The 24746-nt window shown below is 36.1% G+C and overlaps 1 protein-coding gene across 1 annotated transcript; it reads right to left on the bottom strand.

Annotated features, from left to right (window-relative positions):
• Positions 1–6500: 6500 nt before the first annotated feature.
• On the bottom strand, positions 6501–18763 carry valopa (vertebrate ancient long opsin a). Its single transcript, XM_027175040.2, has 5 exons — positions 17890–18763; positions 15344–15554; positions 13633–13750; positions 13135–13374; positions 6501–6857 (listed from the first exon to the last, which is right to left on the bottom strand). The coding sequence occupies exons 1-5, from the start codon at positions 18338–18340 to the stop codon at positions 6630–6632; spliced, it is 1248 nt and encodes a 415-aa protein (XP_027030841.2). The 5' UTR covers positions 18341–18763; the 3' UTR covers positions 6501–6629.
• Between the last annotated feature and the right edge of the window lie 5983 nt (positions 18764–24746).

Below are 24746 nucleotides of genomic sequence, written 5' to 3'. Positions count from 1 at the left end.
GCTATAGGCCTATTGAGATTTGACTGACTTTATTCTTGATGCATATTTATTCATCAAGTAGTCTCTTTGATATACTGTATGACTACGTCTGTGTCAACAACCCTACTTAAGTGTGGTTTACTTCCTCACCTTACCATGTGATGTAATTTATGTAGTTATTCCGTACATCACCCAGGACATGTTTGGGAGAAAACATATAGGTTCAAGTTCAAGCATGATGATTGTCGACATAGTACTGCATCACCAGACTCCATACCAGGCGATCCATAAATGAATGCATCTTAATGCTGAATCCAATGCCCTACTGTTTAAAATCATAACAGTGTAGTTTGGGGTTCTGATGCTCATTCTGATGCACAGAAGCATGCAGCTGAAGAGTGGTAATGTGTGTACTCTTTCACATAGGATCACAAAGGAACATGATCTTTATATATACTGCATTTGTTTTTTAAGTATCCCCAACCTCTGTTTGTAAGTAATTATTTGTTCATGCAAATGAACATGTTTGTTAGAAGCAGAACTAGATGAAAATAGACAAATATACCTCAAAAATGATGTAGCTATACAACGATACCGCCTCATTCTTTTGTACATTGGAGCCAATCTTTTATATGTCAGATGGGTAGACAAACTCAAAAGCCACAGTAAAGAAATAACATGGGTACAATTGTAACATACTTGTTTTCTGTAAATGCAGACATACAGCTGTGTACATGCATATACAATATCTCTCTGTCCATCTGAAAAAGTAAACAGCAGGATTTCACTCCTCTCTAGCTGGAGATACAATTGATATAGAAACTCCCCTGTTAAAAAAAAAATACTCCTGCTATAAGTGCCTTTAATATGATAGAGCAGAAATTTAAAAGTGAACTAATTAAAACATTTTTGATCTAAATATTGATTTCTAATATGTTTTTTCTCTCGTCCATGCTGTGTAATCTGTACACCCTGTGCACCTGTGAACATTCTACATGTCGTTTCCAGAGTTGGTGAAATTCCAGAGTTTTGATAATTCTGTTTGCAAAATTTAAATTTAAAAGCATGTGTGACCTGCATTATAATTTTCACTCCTGTTATTAATATAGAGTCTTGCTTCAGAGGAGTTCAGACCTGTTAAGAGTAAAGAAAAGACTGACTAATATTCATGCTTGTTTACAGATAAAGATGAGGTATGGAGAGTTTAAAGGCGTCATGCTCTTTAAAATTGCACAATTATTGTTTCAATTACAGTAACCATATACAATACCATTTGTTGCTATCATGAAAAAACATTTTATTAATAACAAAAATTAGAATTGAATAAAGTTAGTCCAAAAACAAAGAATTTTAAGCTCTGCATCCTTAGTAAATAGCAAAACAATAATGAAAATGGAGCACATGAACTGATAAATGTAATCTCAAATTTAATTCAATTTCATTTAAACTCAAATAAAAAAAAATATTACAGTTGATCCATCATATGTATGTATCATTGTATCATTAACTGAACATTTAGCGATATTGTTTCTATGTGCAAATATAGAGAGTTTGGCTGGTCAAGATGGAATGGTTGCCTCTGCTTTTGAATTATGCAGACCCTGGACTGAGGAGGGTGGAACTGCATCTATTTGTACTCTATTTGCACTGGCACAGATAGAGCAGCAAGTCACACTGGCCCTTCAGTCTTTTGCACAGTATCAGCTGAGAGCCTGGTCATTTTTCTTAAACCAAAAATCTACTAAATCAGCTACAGAGAAACTTTCAATGTGAAATAATTGAACAGAAGACATTTCTAAAGTATGGATTAGAGTATAAGGTTTTTTTTTAAATATACATTTTCTTCAGTAATTTTGTTTGAAATGTGGTATATCATATAGCAACAATTAACATACTCTGCATGGTGCAGCAAAAAAAGAGTTAACCCTGTCATCCGAAGATCGTTTGAATTCTGATGATGTCTCAGCCATCCATGCCCGGGAGTCCCAAGAGCTATGTGCTTGTGCTCTCAGTTGCCTGTGCTCTCAGGGAAGCATACTCAATATCAAGTGACATATATCACATTGACACTAGCCAATTGTGAACTATGAGCTCATGAATGTGGAAGAGGGTGGATAATTTGATCTGTAGCCCTGTGACACTTTATAGTCTACAGTTCAAAAGATGCAGCTGGCTGGATTCATGTGATTCAGAAAACAGCAGTGATAGCTTTCGTGCTCCATGTTTGGTAGCTGTCAACGTTGACGTTGACGATGACAACGTTGAACCTCTCTCTGCTTTCTCAGCTTTTTGGAACACAGTGTTTAGGTTTTGGAGAACATCATGTCCGTCTGTACCTTGAGATGATCTTTTTTGGGAAAAATTCTTGACCTGTGACACTTGATTGTAATGTTGTAACTGCATATCCTGAAGTAATTTTTTTGTACCTTTTAATGTGTATATTTCAAATAGAATCGAGGATATAATGTACCAGTTTAAATCAGTTCAAACTTTGAAGGCTGTAGTGCAAAAAGAAAGTGAAAATTGTGCCATTATTCCTTTGGGCCAGCAGTTAAACTCAAAAGTGCAATACATTTCTTTTAATTCACGTATTTTTAATAAATGTCTCAAAAACCTTTAATAAGTTGAATTAAGCAGAGCGTAACAAAGGAAGGCCATGTTAAATCTCCTGAACATCCAGATCAGTTTCACAGTAAGACCTTTCTTATTTTGAGGTAATTAAAAGCCAGTGTGTATTGACTTGTTATCTCATCAGATGCTGACAACATTTTCCTTATGGCCTTTGAGTCGAAGAGATTAAAAACATTCTGTATAAGCATCTTTCACTTTAAACAAATGCTCTTCTAAGCAGATAAAAGACATTTTTACACAAACACACTATAAAGCAAATGATTGTGCTGCTTACCTGAACCTATTGGCAGTGTGGAAATACGGGATTTTTCTGCCAAGTCTTTTCTCTGAATGCATTTCTGGCTGAATTTCAATTGTTTTGATTTATTTATTTAATATCTTTATTTTATTTCCAGGATCGTCTCAGATCAAAGTTCGTGCTGTATGGTGGTAAGTTTCTATTTTACTTTTATTATGGCTTGCAGATGTTTTTTGCAGAGAAACCTGGATCCATAAATGTTCTGGTATACTTGCTAAAATTAGTTATATGATCAGACTGGTCATATGTATATTACTATCATTTTAGCTTAACAAATTGAATGAACTAATCCTTATATCTGCCCTGTAATGGACTGGTTGCATGCTTGCATTGTGATCAGTGATCCTGGCAAAGGATCTGGATCCACCTTCACAAATGGAAAATGACCAGTGCTGTCTCTACAATGATACACATTGGTATTGACAACTTTCTGCAACGTCCAAATATCTCTATACCTATATATACCAATCTATTTGCCTGAATAACCGTCTATCTCATCCCTCAATTTTCTCAGTGACAGCTGTGAAAGATTAATGCAAATTGCAGAAATTACCAAAATAGATAATCACCATATTAGTGAAGTCAGTCTTTAATTTATGCTATGAAATGTGGAATTAAAATGACATTTTCTTAAGGACAGAAATGACTTGACAAGGTCACTTTGTTTTATTAAACATTGCTCATTTAAAGTTCAACCCTTCAGAAACTATGCTATTTTAGTAGATGATGGATTTCCCCCCCCCCTTTTTTCTAACTCAAGGCATATTAGTTTAGTCCCTGCTCAGTCGATAGGCATTCATCTTTTTCATCAGGCAACCCTTTTCGTGTAGCCCCTGGTGAGTTGTATTTATTAGAATCTGGAGTACAATAATGCAAAGAGGATGGGTCTGGGTAACACTGTACAGGAATGGCAGATAGTAGGAGGCTCACTTAATCCAATATAATTCATTATCAGGAAAAGAGATCTGGCAAAGTATAAATGGCACATGACAAGGCGGACTAGTGCTGTAATAAGATCCTAATGAGTACAGTGACCAGTATAATAGAATTTGCTTACACATATCCTTGTCCCATTGTCCTGCATAATGTATGTATTTTAGCTTTGGTTTTGCTGAAGAGGAAAAATAGTTTTAAGAAGACACTGAAGACACACAAAAAAGAAAGATCTATTTAAATATATCTGGAGGATCTTCTTTGGAAGTTTCACACTTTGCATCCTATTACTGTATGTGGTTTAATTTTTTTTTTTTTTTAACAGGTAATACCTACATTCTTAATGGGTTATACACAATTTCTTAAGAGTAATAAGTCTAGAAGATTTTTCTTCTTGGATCAGGAAAAAGAAAAAAGGTTCATGTTATTAATATAGCTTAATATAGCATGGTGTAATATAGCTTCATAAAACTGTGGCAGTCCAACGCTCTGTAGTGTGAGTCACCGGTAATGCATAACAAGAAATAGTTTTACAATGATTGATAACGGAATGATTTAAAGTCAATAATCTAGCACTAGAACAGCATTAGTATGAAACATTGTCAGAAACATACTGTAGGAAAAACCTAGGGAAAAAATAGAGACTGGAGTGGTAAAAACACAGTGGAATTTATTTGATTTCATTGAATAAGTAACTAAAAATTTGATGGCATCAGTAGTATGAGACAGTTAGACACCATGTAGACACTTTTTCAATGTATTTACAAAATAATCAGTAACACAAGCAGCTGTGGGCAGTCAAGATCCACATGCGACATACCTGTTGAAAGAAGAGAGCAGGCTTTAAGCATTATGTTGAGCTAGAGGAGAGAATTAACTGTAGATGTTCTGCACATGACTGAGAGTAAATGTACAAACCGGTGTTGGAAACTGGTCTTACTGGATGCATATTGTGGCACATTGGAAGGTTTTCAGCACTGCAGAAAGTTAAAACTGTCATCAGCATTAACAATAACAAGCATTAGCCAGCTACATGGATTGTGTTGATAAAGTAAATCTTTCAGTGTAATCATGGACTGATAGTGAGCTAGCAGAAAGAGATGATTGTCTAATGAGAATGCACTAGAAAAAGTGCTTATTTAAAGTGTAAAATCTCCTTTTTTGCTTTATTAACAGTGTGCACAGACTCCACAAGTTTGTGTAAAACCTTTTTATCCATTTTATCTTACATTTTTTTGTCATCTGAACACAGACTTCAGGAGAAGAGGTTAATGATGAAACTAAAAAAGCAATTTACATGGATCTCAGACTTTTGTATCCCACTGAACATTTTTTAATTTGACAAGACTTTTTTTAAATTCAATTTTAAGGTCATTTTAGTTAGAGCTACAGTCAGAGATGTGATTTTTATCAACATATACAGGATATTAATCAACATGTTCTGACTAAATAGACTACAATTTATGTTATTTATCAGACTCCCTTATCCAAAACAATGTACATTTATTTCATTTACCCAGCTGAGCAAGTGAGGGTTAAGGGCCCTGCTCAAAGTGGCAGATTGGTGGCCATGGGATCCAAACTCACAATCTTTTGACACCTTAAACACCTAATTCACTGGACTACCAGTAGAGACTAAAATAACTTAAACTAAGAACTTAGACTAAAGACATTAGCACCATAGAATAAAAGAATACACTGCATTGTGTGCACACATTCTCAGTCTAATTGAATCCCAATCAGGGAGAATAAGAGTAGGTCCATGTGAAAGTAAAAAATCCATTACTGTTTAAATGGGATGTGAGTTCAAAGAGTGCTGTTCTGAGTGTTTCGAATAACTTGACCCTTCTACAACCTTCACTGGAATTATTCAATGTCATCAGAGAGCTAGAAAGCAGGATTTGCTGTTTGTTAATATAAATAAAGAAATTAAGAAAACGATGCTATTCTGAGATAGTTTACTTCAAATAATTCGAATGATCTTGTATATGATTTAAAGCATTCTATAATATAGTATTAGTAATAGAGACTTATATAACACTTAGCATTTCAGTTCATTTGGATCTATACCATCAGTAAGACTGTACTGTGGTGTAAAAGCAAATGTATTGATGTGAAAAGTGAACAACTTCAGTAATCCTTTCTGTGAAAACTTTTTTTTGACTGCTAAAATGTTAATTAATTGGCACACATCATGTCATCTTTTATCACTGACATAACATTGACATGAGACATGTCATGAGACATAACATTGACATGAGACACTGTTTTACCTCAATTAATAACAATTCTACATTACTACCACATAAACACAGTTCGTTCTGAAATCTTTTCACTCTGACTTACTTAGTATTTTTGTTCTCGGAGTGAAATGACAAAACAATTGAGTGTAATCTCCAAAGTAGAGAAAGCATTCCTGTTAAAACTACGTTATGTGTAATTTATTTAGTGGTATAAATAAATGTAAATATAATACAATTTCATAAAATGGAATCATACACAATTTAAAGATGATGAGTTGTTGGAGGTTGGTAATTAATAATGTTATGTTGTCTTGTTACACTATTACTGTAGTACCAGCCACTATATATATATATATATATATATATGTATATATATATATATATATATATATATTTAGATATTGCTATCCAGAGGGTACTGGCTTTGATAAAGCTGTCTCTGCTCACAGGCCACTAGAGCTTCAGAGGTGATGCACACTCAATCCTTTTATTGTGGTGGGAAAAGATGTTCAATAATTGTCAAGTACAGTTCATGTCTTGCTCAGTTACATAGGGCACACTTTGTTTTCTGGGATGGGTAGCGGGCTGTAGGAGCAAGAGTTGCTGTGCTGCCCGTTAGGATTTGGAGTGCTAGCAGCAGGGATTCGGGCAGCTATAGCTGACATCTCGCCCGTGTTGCTCTCACCGGTCATGCCTGCTCGGTCTGTGGACTGGTTAACCTCCACTGTGGTGTTACTACTGCAGCTGAGCAGCTGGATCAGGCACTTCCTGAACTGAAAAACATACCATACCATAAATGACAGCTGGTGGTGATATTAGATGTTCAAACACTTTTTTGATCACTGCTGATGACATGAAAGACATGTCAGTAATAATAATATTAAAAATAAAAGCTAAGAATTCACACAATCTACTTGATTTAATCATCTTACTTAATGTAATAATCTCACATGACAAGAACTGATAGGATGTGTTAATTTATAACCGTGGTCTCATTAGAATTAGGATTGCTTCTTCAAAATATCACCTAATCAAGGAGGTTTAGTCCATGTAGCTAGCCTCTATATATCCTGCGCTCCTGAAATAATTTAGTTCAATTCAAATGTATTTCTATACGCTTTTAACAATGGACATTGTCTTTACAGAACATAAGAAACATAATACATAAAATGTAACATTATACAACAATTAATATAACACAAAGATTAATATTAGACTTAGATTTAAATGTGTTTATATTTATCCCCAATGAACAAGCCTGAGGTGGCTGAGGTGACTGTGGCAAGGAAAAACTCCCTTAGATGGAAGAGGAAGAAACCTTGAGAGGAACCAGACTCAAAAGGGAACCCATCCTCATTTGGGTGACACTGGAGGGTGTGATTATCAAAATAAATAATGGTCTGGTATATCCATATCGCTACTCCAGTTTAGAAGTTTCTTTGGATCTACACTGTCAAAAAGTGTATACTTTTATCCAAATGCTGTTGGTATAATCATTTCTCCTTTTATTCCGAGAATCAGCTTGTATTCTGAAAACCACAATGAAACAGCTTTTGTCTTGCTTGTAGTATGTGAACAAAGACATAACTCTACCAAAATTGCAGATAACTGTTATCAGGATCATCAGGGTTGTATCCACAATCCTATTATGGTGGGAAAAAATATTCTAAAAGCTTCTTTCATATTTGAGTACTATTAGAGTTGAGTGTGCATGTCTTTCTCAGTAGCTGCATCACAAACTGAACATCTCCTAGATCAGGGGTATTCAATTAAAATTCAAAGAGGTCCAGTTACTAAAATTTCCTCCCAGCAAAGGTCCGAATCTTATATTGTCACTTAAAATAGTGCACCCTCATGTTAATAAAATCAATAACACACGTACATTTCTATATAATTTATTGTTAAATTTCAAGTGTCTTCAGTCTGAACTTGTATGGCACTTGAATGGAAAACAATACTGTAGTTGTCTTTACTACATGTCAAGTAACAGACAACAGACACTGAATTTCTTCTGAATAAAAAAATAAAAAGTGCAAACACAGCTTTGAGCAGCCTGAACTTAGGGACTATATTTCATGTAATGTAAAACATTCAGAATCTTCTGAATAAAATAAAAGTGCTTTTAATCTTTAAGAAAAAAAATGAAACAAAAGACTTTTGAGCTGCCCTTTTTTTAAACATTAACTACATTAATAACACAGGAACCTTAGGCAAAAGGACATTTCAAGTAAAATAGAACAGGGCAGAATTTACTGAATAAAAGAAAATTGCAGAGCTTTGAGCAGCTCCCTTTTTCCTCTCTCCTTTCCACCTCTCCTTACTCCCTTTCCATCTTCCGTTCCTAGTGAGAGAAATGGACATGTAACTGTCCTGCCAGCAGGTTGAATCTTAATTGTCCTGCCACTGTAATTAGGTGCATTACTGCCACCTTCTGCTCTGGAGTATGGAACAGAAACAATGAACGAAAGCATGAACGAAAGATTTATATTTTATTAGTATCAAAGAGCTTAAATAATCTTATAATATTAGATTATAATAAGGAGATGCTTAATATGATAATATTAGAATTTTAACGGGTCCGGGCAGACCCGTCACTCGGTCCGGATCCGGACCGCGGTCCGCCATTTGGTGATGCCCGTCCTAGGGGGTAAAAATCTAGGTTTCTAGGTTGTATGTAATGCAACTGGGTTTTAAAATTTCTGTATGCAAACCAATAGCTTAACACAGATAAATTATAGTATTATTTTTTTAGGATTGGAGGCAAAAAGCTCATAACTTAAATTTTTCCAGCTGTCATATGCACATTTATAGTTTATAACCAGTCCTCTCATGTTGTTTTGATGTTTGTCTTCCCCCTGATTAGTCTTGCTGTATATGTTCTGTGATTTATGTCTCATATCTGTTTAGCAGCTGGTGTTAAGTTAGACTGCTGTTGGTGTTACTCCAGCATACAAATTATACCCTGTATTATGTGTTAGTTGAATGAGCAAAAATAAAGATGCAGTCGATGCTATAATGGCTGATCCTGTTATGCTATCAACATGTCTTAACAAACTCCAAACCTGCAATTCTTATTGTATAGACATGCTTTAGTTTATTTGAATGAGTTCATGCAAAGGGAATCAAATTTAGCCTAATACAGTTTCCCCTCAGGCATTAGTCATGTCTGTGGTCTTAATATGAATTAATGGCTTTGCGTATAATCTATTTTTTAACTACTAATGTTGATAGATATCTATGAACCCTAGATATAAAAGACATATTAATACTGTAACTCTTTACTCACATAAGCACATTAAATGAGCCCCTTTTCCAAACTAGAGGACACATGATTGACTCATGACTCAATCCAGTAGCTTATATTGAGCAACTTCTTTGTTCAGTTGCCTGGGTTTATGTTTTTATTTAACAATATATGCAATGCATGGGCTTTTCCAGGAGTGAAGGACAGCCTCATAATCAATGAACAATCTTTAGGGACTAAATCATTAAATACTATCCTGTGAGGAAAGAAGAGTACCTGTGATCCATGAAAACAGTAATTTGGAGCAATGGAAGCAATTCTAAACAGCTTTACCCCAATTTACACATACTGTAAAACAATAGAATAGAATAGAATGTGTGTATAAAATAATTTTATTATTAATTTTATACACTCTTTAAAACAATTTTCAAAAAAAGTTTAAAATACATGACTTTTTTTTTTTTTGAAAAACACGATTGTCACTTATTGTCCAATTTCTCTCCTCATAAATAAATAAAATAATCCAAGCTCATGCCTTTAATGCTTTAATTTTATTGTTTAACTTAAATTCAAGGATCTAAATGTGACCAAGGCCATATTAATAGGTAAAGGACAAAGTACTGTATCTTGTGTACAAAAGCTTTTTAATTATATTCTATATCTAAGCTAGATATAAATTCTTCAGATCACCTGTTATTGCGCTCTTGTACATTGTGAGGGTAACAGATGGTAAAATGAAGATAAATTCCATTCTTGAATGCAAAGCTTGACAATAAATAAGCCAAATTGCGAGACTCATGTAAAACTGGCACAGTAAATCCAGTTTAAATCTAATCTGCCTATATAATTTACAATAATGGCATATTTCATTACAGGTACATTTTCATTTTCCAAGGTGTGCACAATGTAAATGTATCACCTTAAGGTACAGCAGCAGTCCTTAGGGCCCAATTTTAGAGCATAACAACCGATTTTCCTTTACTCTAGTTATGACAAGAGTTCCCCTGATATTCCTTTTCTCTTATTAACAGGGGGAAAAGCAATCCAAACCAGTGACAAGCATTTCTCCCCAGCGGCATGACGAAACCCCAGTTTAGTGCCATGCTGGAAAAATTCAAATCACTAATGATTATATAAGATAGATTAAATGAAAGAAAAAAAATGTATTGTAATGTACAAATTATTCTAAACATATACAAAACAAAATAGTACATGGAAGATTGTATATATATAAAGCAAAGCAGAGCGATTTGTTTAATTAATCCTGCTAATTGCCATGACAGTGTAGTGAGACTTCTAATAACCGTAACAGCTGAAAATGTAGGTTACTGAACATTTTAATTAAATGCCAGAAAGCAGATTGTTCATTCCTGTGTTTTTTAAGACATCCCTCACATGTTCTTCAGCCTCAATTCCATGCCTCTCAGGCTTTGTCTGGATTAATAATAACCATGATAAAAAAAGAAAAAAGAACTGGTATAAACATGAACCTTGAAAATTCTGAAGCATAGTTAAACATTTGTTTCTCCTTTAAAAGCAGTACAATGTTTCTGTACTAGATCTTTTAAGAATACCACATTCATCAGAAGTTCTACACATTTCTAAAGGTAATAATTTTTCCTTTTTTCCATTTCTAAGCAAACCTTGGTTCACAATATTGCGAACCCCTTGAGAGGGCTGTGGGTTGAGTTTCTGCAATATTTCCAAGCCAATTATTAAAACCAATAGATAGAGAGGTGAACAAATCAATGAAACACATACACACAATGATTTTAAAGAGGTAATTAGTGTAATTAGAATTGGATGATTTTTCTAAAATTACAAACTGCTACTTTGAAAAGCATGAGGAATAATCTGAACAGTAGAAACATACCATAGTTTACACTTCATGTCTTAATGAATACTACAGTGTGTGCTGCCAAAAAGGACTCAGACTGTTAAAGGTCCCACACCATGGTCTAGTAATAGGAATTGGTCATAATCTGCAGTAACAGATATTGCCATGTGACTTTAATAGGATTTGCCTTGTCAAGATAAAGGCCAGTCATCAAAATAAAGCTTAAATTATTAAGAAAAAAAGAAAGATGTTCTTTGATCAAGTGTGAGGCAGGACAGCCTCGAAATCTGATAATCTTCTATATCTATTTACACATGTCTGCATTTTTGAGGGAAGTATATCTTTATTATGTGTTCTTCTTATTTATTTACTTACTTATTTTATTTTTCCATTTTTTTAGATTAACACACTAACCCGTTTAGCAGCAGAGACCCTTAACTGGGGCAATATGAACCACATGAAACCTTTCTTCTTCAGCCATTGAAAGTGTATGAAAATTACTAATAAATTATGTGTTTTATTTTCATTCAAGGTTTCAAAATTAAGTTTAATATTGCTTGATTTGAAAATTTCTATTTTAAACATTATAATTCCATAGACTATGATAAAACAATGTTATTTTCATTGTTGTAGGTAGAAGCCAGAGGTACTTTATAAAAGCTTTTGAATATTGGACACTGGAGTGAAAAATAAGGATCGGAACTACAATTTTGTATGATGATGTAATGGAACTGAATGAATATGATTATAACGGATGCCTTATAAAAGATATAAAAGACTGTGTAAAAATCTTATGTAACCAGTTTTTTTATATGCATAAAAAACTGTACTGTATGTCTCCCACATTATGGCTGCTGTTAAAAAAAAATTAGAAACAGAAGCAAAGGTCAAAGCTAAATTTTCCAGAGGATCTGAGACAGGATCTCCAAAATACCTATATAAACTTGTTTTTCCTGTCAACTGAGAGAACTGGTGCTGTTTTAAAGTAAAAGGTGGTCACTTCAAATATTGATAATGTATTCTGATCCTATAATCATTCTCATATATAAAACCATTTTGTTTCGTAATTTTTTTTCAGGTTATCTTTGCTTTATAGAGTGTTGTCAGATGTCCTTATGGCTTGCACAATTCTGTAGGCGATCACAAGAGTCATCTCTTTAAACGCATGGGTAGAGTGGTATTTGGCTTTGCTTTTACTCACTCACTCTCACTCATTTTCTACGCTTATCCGAACTACCTCGGGTCACGGGGAGCCTGTGCCTATCTCAGGCGTCATCGGGCTTTGCTTTTAAAATTATAAAATATTGGAAGATATCAATGAATGTTTTTTCCTTAATGCATTTTAGTACAATGATCAATATTAAATTTTACAAGTACCACATTAGAATAACATGCATGTACTGTAGCATAACTAATGCATCTCTTCCTTCTTGATTCTCTCGAGTGAGAGCCACTGTGGCAATAAAAATTTAATTCAGTATGGTTGACAATAATGCCAGTATTGTTTCTGAAATAAAAAATGGTTCAGTGTGCAGCAGAAAAAAATGGGTGCTATCTAGCTGGGTAAATCAATGTATTTTTTTTTTTTTTTTTACATCTTGCCGTTTCACTTGTATTCTTTTCTTTTATTCATGACCGATGATTTATTTAGGAAGAAGCAAAAAAAATCTAACAAACGTGGCTGAAGAAGGAAGAGATAAAATAACCACTTTGCTTGGTTTCCTTCAGAATTCAATCTTATGCCAACATGCTGTGATATTTTCAAACCAACTGTCAGACAGATGGATGCCAGACTCAATTCAGCCACACCCCAATACTCTGAAGATATTTAATGTTGAGGCTAGATTCGAGAACTCAGCAGTGCTGGGCTATAATTGCTTTTGTATCATAGCTTAAATCTGTTCAGAGTGATTCTGTAGAAAACATTGAACAAATCCTAAAATACTATAAGTTTTAACGTCTTCCGTACCTGTTTGTTCATAAAGACGTAGATGATGGGGTTGTAGACCGCAGCAGTTTTTGCAAAGAAGGCGGGAACAGAAGCCAAAATAGGGTGTAAGTTGATGGTCGGGTGAATAGTAACGATGACAGAGAACAGTGCATATGGTGTCCACGCCACCATGAAGGCTACAATCATCACCACAACCATATGAGTCACCTGCCGGTCAGGCTTCCGGGCATTCACCAGTCTGCCATGAGAGTGAGACACCTGCACAGAGACAATGGAATGTGGGATTCAAAACAAACACACTACGCTCTACTATTAAGTTCAGCAATTAGAATTTCTAAACTTTTTTTTTTAGCATGAAGGTGACAAATCACTTCTATCTAGAACAAATTATATGCAATAACTGTCTATAATTATCTTAAAGTGCATGTCATTTTCTGTAATATTTTTTGATGACTAATGGCATGCAGTTTAATCCAAAACAATGTCTCTGAACACCAGCAGGAGCATCAGACTAACCTTTCTCAGCTTTCGGAGCAATTTGCTGTAACAGAAGATGATGACAGCCAGAGGAAGAATGAAACAGGTGAGGAAGAATGTAATGATGAAAGTGTGGTCATGCTGGTCACCAGAGTACCTGTTGAGAGTCCAAACCAAGCCTTTATTTAAGGACAGACAGTGAAGAGGGAAGATTGTTGTTGTTATTGTTGTTATTATTGATTTATTACTATCACCGTGTAGTGAACTGGTAAGAGTTAACTCTAGTGTGACAAAAGCACCTGTTTATCCAAGCTCTCGTGTGACATTTGTAGAATTTTAACATTGTTCTCATCCAAACAAAAGGATTTGAAATGTACAAATATAGCAGCAAGTGAATGTCATCTTTGGATTTTATCACAGAAATGAGGCACTAAAGGATTAACAATACTTGAGTATGGTCTGTGACCCAGCTGTAAACAGAGCATGATAATTATACTAAAATTATTTGCTCAGAACAGCTCTGCCATTTAGACCAAAGGTCATTCAATTGACCTAGGCATTTTCTAGCAAGCATCTGCATATTGCAGTCACATTACGTAGATAGCACGTATTAGTGGAAGTGGTAATCCATATACAGTATTATAATATGGCATTGTCACTTAGCTAACTAGGTGCATTAATACATACTGAGGAAATGAGTTTGTTTATCTTTTTCTAACAAAGTTCCAAATGTAGCACATTGTGTATGCATCCTCAACAAGAATTTATCAGGGACTGAGTGTTTTATATAGCTAAAAAAGCTAATCATAGATGTTTAAGCATAAATCTGGCTAACATATTTATTTGCTCCTGATATTTAACTGTGAGGTGGAAGTGTGTTGTAGGAAGGAGAGTTATATAACAGCCTCACACTGCACGTTATTTAGTCCAGTTTTGTCCCGTTTCACATACCTGCTTGTTCCTCATCCTGAAAAGATCATCTGTCACTCACGCATGTCAAATCATCCACCTAGTTAAAGTCATCCTGACTGTGTTTCAGCCAACAAGTGGAGTGCAGCAGGGAATGGGATTTGAAGCATGTCATATAGTTACAGTATTGAGGTGAACATGAACATGAAATCACATGGATTTTTGTTTTGGAAAAATCAACAGAAAAAAAGATGTTTCTGAATTATAAAACTATAAACTTAAAAATAATATGCTGAACAGTATACCTACTAATCCCAGGCATCTCTGCTGCGGATTTGTTCAACCCTGAATTTATTTGAAAATGTTAATAAAGCACACAATTTAAATAAGGTAAAACGTACATCGGAGATGCTTCTCAGCCTGAAGTCAGAGCACCATTACTCAGACATATTTAACTTACTTGTCTGCAACCCTCAGGTGCTAAAAAGTGTTTTCACACGAAATGGGTCTTTTGTGAGCAGTGCAGCAATTCAAACTTTCTACATTAATGATCTGTATGAATAAGTGATCTGTACCATAAGTACTTGTAGCAAAATGGGATTATTCAAAAAAAGGTTTTATAATATAAAAAAGATTTTATACACACTACTGCTTATACCTTGATTGTCTGCAATGCTGCAGTGTAGAATAGTGTAAAATGTCGACCCTGTTTGCATTCCCTGGTAATTTATGTGGCCATATTGTATGTAATGTATATGATATTTAAGTGTATCATTGGTAGAACTCAGCAAACACTATAAGCTTGTCTGTACCAGTCTGTTTTTTTATTGTTTATTCTCACCAGTTAGGTTCACAGGTGGTGCCGATCTTGCTAACAGTGTAGCTGCTCCATCCCAGTACAGGTGGGATGGTCCAGACAAAAGAGAAGGACCAGACAAACAGCAGTCCCAGTGCTGCATGTTTAACCCGCAGATGGACGTTTCCCAGAGGACGACAGATGACAAAGTATCTCTCGAATGAGAGGGTAGCCAGGGACCACATACCAACTATACCTGGTGTGATAGAAAAGCCCAGGATCACAGTGTTAAATACATTCATATTCTCCTCAAAGCTTAAAAATATTAACTAAAAAAAACATACACAGTCTATAGAACTGAATCAAAAAGCATGCTGACATTGTTCAATCATTCATCTTCAGTAAACACTTTATCATGGTTTGGGTAGCAGTGAATCCTCAGCCTATTCTGGGAACACGAATCCTGCAAGTCTATGGGATAAATAATGGGACCATGATGTTCAGCTATAGTAGTTACATTAAGGAATTATAAATTATCCTTGACCATCTTTTATGCACCATAGCCCTGAACAGGACTGGATGCTGATATACAGTACTTCATGTTGATATGTCATAGCACCGAATGTGCAGTTCCAAATGATGACAGACACGAGAGATTTCACCATCCAACCAAGTAACTATTATAACCAACTATTCTGACACCATCAAAAGATGCACAAGGATGCTCAATCTCTGTCATGAATGTCACAGTCAGTCCTATGTGTCAAGGTATTTCTTTGGGTCTAGAGAGAAAAAAACCTCAGGTCTCAGAAATTAGAAACCAGTAAAGCCAAATGGACTGACCATGTGGAACCCTCAAAAAACTACAGCTTGTATCATAAGCTATATTTAAATTACATTTATCAATTTCACCAATAATACTGCATATTCGGAAGCAACATCAACCCAGTAGGTTCTCATGGCCATGTATCAAAGGTACTCTCGTGGCAGCCTAGGTACTGGCAGCACACTCCATTTTCCAGTATGTACCATAGCCAAAAACCAAGGTCACCCTGAACTTCACATCCAGTAACACAAGCACTTTGTCACATTCATAGTCACCGGATTTCTAATCATGCACACCTGTCACACCTGAAGTAATGCTCACTGTTTCCATGCCTGATATTACCATACCTTTTTTATCCATGTTGGCTTTTGATCTCTGTATGCTTCCTGGATTTTGTATTGTGGATTACCCCTCATAGTGTTGTTTGACTTTTGCCTGTTTATTGTTCACGTCCTTCACATCCTTGAATCCCGTTTTAGATTTGCTTGCCTTTTAATAAAACACTAAATTGCATTTGTAACTGCTTGAGTCTCACATCTGACATCTCCTACCTTTTGGGTCTTAAGGACTTGTCAGTTTCAGGTGCTATCAGGTTTTTTGCTCTGTTCCCAGAAGTGGGCTTCCACTTAATACTGAAACAATCAAAACAGACCCCAACAATGAAAACAAATGGTTCTACTCAAAATCCATCCTTGTTCAAATAAAGGATGGTCATTTCTGTATGATTCAAGATTTCAGATTGCTGAATTAATTTCAAAAAGCTCATACGGTGCAGTTGAAGCTGCCAAATATTATAAAAGACAAGCATCCACAACATTGGTTTATGTCTAATTAATTTCCTTGGTGCCATTTTACATACAAAATTAACTTGAATAGGAGAATTGTATCAAAAGATGTAAATAGTAAATGATAAATATATCAATGAGTGCACAAAGATCCAGCAGTATTTTGTCTTGATTTGATTAATTAGATATAATTTATTTGATTAGATTAGGTTCTTAAACTTATTCCACACAAACATTGCCTTAGTCACTTTCAAACTCGATTCAGGGCTTCTTTCATCTAACTTCTGTGTTGATAGAATATAATCCTATTATGGGTTCAAGTACAATTTCACAAAGTCCATAAGCCTATGCACAAACACGCAACACAGTCACATGCTGTGTCAGTAGGCACTCTTATAAAACAGATTCTATGTAGAGGCACTTTGAGTATTCATTAGCTATTCCTTGTCAAACTCTCTAATAATTCTATTTGTAAGCTTCAATCATAGTAATTAGAATTGTTTTATCCACCACAATGGTACCTTCCTCTGAAAGAATGCAGCTGTAGAGCTGAGGTGATGCACCACTGCCCCAGTTCATTCTAGATCCCTCTACATCTTCTATTTACTATGGAAATTTACTTTTAACAGTTCGGTAATTTAGGAAATATGCTGGAAGGCAGTATTTTTTTTTTAAAATAACAGCTATCTTGTAATGTTCAAATAATCGAGTCATGTCTTTAAAGAAAAGACTTCAGATTTATCAGATGTATTCCTTACACAAGCCATGACTGGAAGAATAATAGATGCCAGAACTATCACTTCTCCAGAAATCTTTGGAGTTGGATCCTAATGTACACTGGAAAGGTTAATGAAATCGTGCAAGCGTTCGTTGTAATGGATTTTGCTATATATAGGAATAAAAAATGATTTAAGGAAACTGTTGAAAACTGTTGTATTTGGAAGAATTTCCCGATACTTTTTGGTGTCATGATTGCTTACCGAAAAAAGTGACTGCAAATCCCTCCAGCACGCACGCCCAGGACCCCAGGAAGAAATAGCCACGATAGTTTGTGACAATACTTAAAGTCCCACCGATCAGTGACATGAAAAAGTCTGCCACCGACAAATTAACAATGACAAAGTTTAACGGCTTTCTGAGTTGTTTAAACTTGTAGGTAACCAACATAACCAGAAAGTTCTCTCCCAGAGAAAGTGACGTGATCACCACCATCCACGCTGCCAACACTTTAAAGTTCCACGGCGCAATGGATTTTACGGGTCCGGAAAATGGATCATCTCGTTGGATCGCCTCAGCTACTGTTGTGTGATTAATACCGCTCACTACCTTTCCAAACGAGCCCATGTTTTCAGTCCATATGAACTTCTGGTACTGTACAAGGCGTAATGATTTATATAGCCATGAATGCGCGTGAATAATGTTTGCACGCATTAAGTTGAGATCAAAGCCAGAATGATTGCAATGCGCTGATTATCTGCGTGCTTGTGCTCTGTTGGTGCAGGAAGTCCATAACGGTTCTTTTGTCTGTATAATCCATGCGCGCATTGTAGTTTACAGTATGTCCGCAGATTATTTGTGATTTAGCGAATGCAGGAAAGTGATGGTTCCATGAACTTGTGAAGTTTCTGTAGTGCTTGATTAGTAATCTTGGGTCACGTCTCCAGTTGGAATGATTACCGTTTCGCGTCTCCGATGGCTTTATATAAGCTATTAACATCCTGCCAGGCACCACTCCTACCCTCAAGGAACAACGACGTTTCATCCTCTCCCCTTCCAGCTGCTGCGCTCGACTACCTACAAGCAGCAATGCGCATAGAGCGCGTGCGTAACTGGGGCTGCGCAAAGCAAACTGCTGTCTCCAAGCTTCAGTCCTGCAAGAGCGCACAGCGGTGAATGGTCTCGTAACAGCATTTTGTTACGCTTTTACATCATCTCTATTACTTAAATTAAATGTTTCAGTGGTACTAGTCGGCTTTCCATCTCTTTGAATGTAGCACGATACAGAATTTCTGTTTATTTGACTTTATTTGGATTTCATATGCATTTCAGTGCAATTGGTCCAAATGGGTATCGATGCGACTTTTCTAAACGTACGATTTAAATCAACGAGACGTATCGAATTGTGTTTGTACGAGACAGGTACATGGCACCATTGCTGGAACTGCAGGGGACACGTGTGCGGTGTTGCTGATGGGTCGATTTTAGACGAAATGATTGCTCACATCGATCAGTGGGGAAAATACAGCTTAAAGAATTTTTTTTTTTTGAGTGCAATAAAAAAATTTTTAATCAGTTTACTACAGGGGTCCTCAAAAGAAAAAAGTGTATAATTATTATTTAGATAACAGTCTATAACATAATTAATTAGATAATTAGAACAAACTATGAATTATAAATGTTGTGAACTATAACTGTAAAAATAAAAATAGTCTGATTGTGGTCTCCACCAAAGATCTAAGCTTTGCAGATGTCACTTAACTAGAATTTGAGCAGCATGAACTTAAGAGTCCTTAGGACTCTATTTGAAAACCTTTCCAGTATTCCAGGTGACATCTATCCTGTCATTAGAACACAGTCGAAAAAGATACTAATTTGTGTGGGAGAACACATAACTCTATCAAGTTGTAAAACCTTTAACCTGCTGTATCTCACAGTGACTAATGCTCCAAGTGACCTAGTTTTAACATGCTGTTATGCTGTTTTCATAGCCTCTGAAATGTCCCACTGCTGATGTGGTCCCTAGGTTCCCCAAGGAGTCGTGAACAAGTTAGTTTCCTTATGAGTCATGTTCTATAATTGTGATCTAAATTAATATCAGTACTAAAGTTCTTCAGTGTGCCTCATTCCCTGATAACTAATACATATTCTACATTTGGTCTGCCATTAGTACTTGACTTATTTCATGCTGCATGAATAATTCTGAGCCCTTCATTTCCCCTTTACAAATGGAAATATATGGTTTATAATAGAAAGGGCATCTTCTAACAGAATCAGGTTTAGGTCAGGGAACTGGAGCAGGATATTTTTAAAAGAAGTTATGAATGAATAATTTTGATGAAGTAATGAATTAATGAAATTGTGTTATGTAAATGAAACTACTTATATTGGTTTTATATCTATCTAAAAATGAAAGCAATATAACTAATGTCAGATCCACATTTTATGTGAAATAGAAAATTTAACACCATGTTTTTAATGAACAATGAGTCTTCATTCAGAATTAACCAGTCACACTGAAACACATGTTCAAGAATAATTATCCTACAGCTGTCATCACTGAAATGATTCTGATAAACCCCATATACTGTAAATATCAGTAGTTTTTGTAACATTTTTGTGCCATCTGCTTTGTTTCATCTGCTGAAGCCATGTTCCATCAAAAATTCACAAAAGGATGAAACCCTATCGCAAAGGAAGGCTGTCAAAAGAGCTGCAGAGATACTTGGCAAGTACTTTTTTCCCTCTGCATGTGACATTTTCTCATATTTTTCATGTCTGTCTATGGGGTAGGGTGGCTAGACGAATGCCTTTTAAACAAAAAATAAAACACACCTAATTTTTTCTGATGAAACCAAATGTAACAATGCACCCTGGGACTTCTCCTCAGAGGGAACCATCATGGGAGTATTGACACTTCTGGTTTATGTCCAGGTGTAAGGACAATTAAGGACAGACATGCTGCTATTCCAAGCCTTTTATTTTTAATTGTTTGCATCCTGCTATTTGACCTGTTTCTGTTTTCTGGCATTTGATTCATTTGAGTGTATTGTGATTTTGGCAGAGTTTATTCTGATTCTGGTTATCAACTCTTGTGCTCGTTTTTGCCAAGCTTAACTTTACCTACTGTTTTGGATTTTGTTTGCACTCGCTCTGTGTCTGGAAAAACTACATGTCGATCCTTCATCCACCATGTATAGAGTTCCATCACAGAATACTTTGCCTGCCCTGGATCAAGGAAACGTAACCTAGCTTCAGCCATGGTGGTTCATCAGGGTGGCTGCTCATCAGCTGCTGGCTGCTCATCAAGAGTAAAGACCACAAACAACCGCCTCATTCAGGCCCTCAGATGTAAGCACACAGTTGAGTAGAATCCCAACATATGGCCTTGACCAACAAGTTTGACAGCTCCGTAGACCTTTGCAAAGGATTTTTACACCAATGTGAGGTCTTATTCACGCACCAGGCTGAGGCTTACAGGGAGGACTCCACCAAGTGCACATTCTCCTTGATGTTGCTTATGGGGAAAGCTCATGTCTGGGCTTCTGCAACATAGGGTGTGGACCCCCTGGTGAAAACACCCTGCCAGAACTTTATATATTTCATACATGAGGTATTTGAGCATCCAGCTGGGGTAGAAGATGTAACGGTGGGGTGTCCGGACTATGCCGTAAAATTTTGTACCTTGGCAGTGCAATGCAGCTGAAACAATGCTAAACTCAAGACCTTGTTATGAGAGGGGCTAATCCACGCTGTCAGGATCTATCCCAGACATTTTTCCATGTGCCTTTTGTTTACGTTTTTTGTTCAGGTGTCTGCCTTGCCCTTGTCTATTCCTTCCCGCCTCAGCACACCTGTCCCTTATGTGTCTAAATGTCTTCCGTATTCATTCGTGCCACGTTGCCTTCAGCATTGCAGAATCCTTGTCTTTGTTTTATTTTTGGAATGTCTTCTTGGTCTGGGTCATGTTTTTTGAGTTTCAGGTTTTTCCCCCTAGTGTTTCCCGGTTTTGGTTGTGTTATCTTTTTATTTGATATATCTTGTGTTTTTAGCTATCCCCGATTTTGGGTCTGGATTTTATTCACCAAGACACCCCTGTTTTGCTTACACATGCACTGCAGGCAGAAATAGTTTGTCCTGGGGAGGACATCACTGTCTCCCAATACATCACGTGAGCCATTTAAATGGATAGTCAACACTCAAGCAGCCCAACTTGCACTGCCTTGTTCACAGAGATGGAGCCCTCCTCACACAATTCTCTAGAGCCTAAGCAGCATGGCCGGATGAGCACCAATGACGATCCCGCCTGAAGCTTTGCTTTTATTGCAGCCAGAGTGGTCACCTGTGTGCCTGCTCGCTTTATTGTTAGCTGCTCGCTTTATTTATCCCTCCTTGTCTACTGTTGCTACTGGATTATTTTCTTGTTGAGAAGAAGGTTGTCCATGTATTTACTACTGTGGATTAAATGCCATCACATTGAGACACCCATTTCACATTCCACAAGGATCCCCAGATCTAGTAAAGCTATGAGAAGCAAGAATATTCACCAAATTTGACCTGAGGAATTCTTACAATCTGATACGTGAATGGGAGGGGAATGGGAATGGGAATGGAGAAAATGGACTCTGGCAAGGTAAAGGTGGTAAGGGAATGGCCAAACCCCAGCATTGAGAAAGAATTATAAAGGTTCATGGTATTTGAATATTTTTACCAGTTTCATATTTTCACCACTCTTCTACGAGGTAAGACTAAGAAGCTTGCTGGATGGAGGGGGCGCGATACCCATTCCAGGTTGTCATGGCCCACAGGACCCTTAAAGTACCTAAAAGGGGTCAAATGACACAATGCATGTGTGTATTGTTGTTCACACTTTTTAATTTCACTGTCTCCTACATACCAGGCTACAAAAATGGAAAATCCAGGAGTCACAATTCCCCAATAGACCCCAAACCCATCCTACCCATACTGGCTTCGTTACAAGGGGACATAATGGAGGACGTCCAGCATGCTCAGACCAATGAAATTCCACTTCCAGAATGCCCAAAAGATATACAGTACGTTCCCATGCCCCTACGACCAGGCATCCAAAAGGACTGGTACAGAAATCCTTCTGGTGGCCCACTCTAACAGCCAACATCAGAAGGTACTGTATGTTTAAGAGTGCACCATATGGACTGTTAGAACCTGTCCTGACACTACACCTGTCCTAAATCTATCTATCTGCTATATATATATATATATATATATATATATATATATATATATATATATATATATATATATATATATATATATATATATACAAACGGTTAGAGATGATTAACTTCACAACAATATAAATCATTATGCAGTGTTAGCAAGAAAAGGATAGAGTTGTTGGGGCTGGTTTCTGGGTTCTAGTTTGCTTCTGAATGTCATCTCAGGAACTTTTTCCTTGCCACTGTCATCACAGATTTACTCATTAGTAATAATAATAGATCCTAGGATTATTCAAGGTATTTTTAAAGGTACTTTGTGAAAATGTCTACATTTAAAAGTGCTACACAAATTATTTGAATTTAATAAATACACAATTACATTACACACAGATTCTTTGGCATTATGTCAAATTTTTTTCAGATTATTAATAATCCAATAGACTGTGGTGAAACATATGGTACTAGACTTCTTTTTTCTAACAGAAAAAAAAGAGCAAGTTTAAAAATGTCTCCTGAATCCTAAGTTCCTTTTGATGGAACGTGATTGTCCCCGATCTGTCAGAATCCCTGTAGTGGAGGACACGACCTTAGTTTCATCCAAGGATAATTTATCGCTGAAGCCATGAAGGCTCAGAGAAACGGGTTATTGTCCTGAAAAGAGTGAAAACACCGCAGACAACTGAAAATGCAACCTCTAACAGTATTGTGTATCTCATAGAGAGAAATCGATTGCCATGAACTAAACTATTAAAAAGAATATAAACGTTCTATATATCATCAATTCACTACTACAATTGAAAGCCATAGTAGTACAAATTTAATTCTGAAACATAACATCACAGATAAACAAGCTTAAAACTCAACAACTGTTAAGTGCAAAGTTTAAAGACAACCTAGAAATCATTGAGCTTTATTTTTAGTTTAGTTAATATGATTATAAATCTGTGCAATCATAGAAAAGGACAGAGGGACACAAAGTATACAAAACTTTTTCTGCCCTCATCACATTATGTATGCTGATTCTGCCCAATCTTTGATACTGGCTCTCTGTTGGTGTATAAGATGAAGATTTATTGCTTGTGATGGTTCAGTGGTCCACACTGACTCATTCGTTCAATACAACCTTTAGAAAGTTTTTTAGTTAGTTTTAAACTTCCAGAATCTCTGGTACTACAGATGACACCACTCAAGTCTTTTTTCCCCCACTGTGCATGTCTTCTTCCATTCAAGTATTCTAAAACTGTTTAGCAGAAGTGAACTTTAAATAGCCTTATTTTTATTTGGGTGGATTCAATATACTGTACTTCAACACCCCGCACAGCCTCAAACACTCTCGGGTATATTTAAGGACACCATGCCACATTTCACCACATTTCAAAGTAATTAGATTTGTCATAGCATGTCCACAAAGAAACAACAAGCCCACTGTTAATTGTTCACAAACCAACCCAACACAGTCATGTTAACTAAAATGACTTTAGCTCCAGCTCAATATTTTGCCATTGATTCTGAGCAACTAATTGCACTCTCTCAAAGCTGTATACAATGTGTTTTTAAAAATACACATTGCAGTATTGAATGAAACAGATCAGCAATACAATATTTATGTTTACACTCATTTCTGTTTTGTTGTCCTGTTAATCTTGCACCTGAAGAAAAGTAGGTAATAATTTTTATGTTCTGGGAATTCATTTATGCAAACTGGACACTGTTCTATAATAGGATTTACTAACATGGATTTATAAAGTAGAAGAACATGTGCTTAGAAAGAAGGTTAAGCCTAGAATCCAACTGAAATAAAATGCGTAGAAGACTTTATTATCCCCACACATACATTACAGCACAGTGGAATGCTTTCCTTTACATATCCCAACTGAGGTGGTTAGGGTCAGAGTGCAGGGGCAGCTATGATACAGCACCAA

Source organism: Tachysurus fulvidraco, chromosome 4 (assembly GCF_022655615.1).
Source record: "Tachysurus fulvidraco isolate hzauxx_2018 chromosome 4, HZAU_PFXX_2.0, whole genome shotgun sequence".
NCBI classification, from domain to species: Eukaryota; Metazoa; Chordata; class Actinopteri; order Siluriformes; family Bagridae; genus Tachysurus; species Tachysurus fulvidraco.
Note: the sequence above shows the minus strand (reverse complement) of the source record. Positions and strands in the feature narration are given on the sequence as shown.

What these genes read in the sequence shown, in the direction of transcription:
- valopa (XM_027175040.2), bottom strand. Translation starts at nt 18,340, where the DNA reads ATGCGTGCAAACATTATTCACGCGCATTCATGGCTATATAAATCATTA. An exon ending in ACCACCTGTGAACCTAACTG is followed by an intron (nt 13,751 to 15,343) that starts GTGAGAATAAAC and finishes GACTCTCAACAG; the next exon opens with GTACTCTGGTGACCAGCATG. An exon ending in ACGTCTTTATGAACAAACAG is followed by an intron (nt 6,858 to 13,134) that starts GTACGGAAGACG and finishes TATGTTTTTCAG; the next exon opens with TTCAGGAAGTGCCTGATCCA.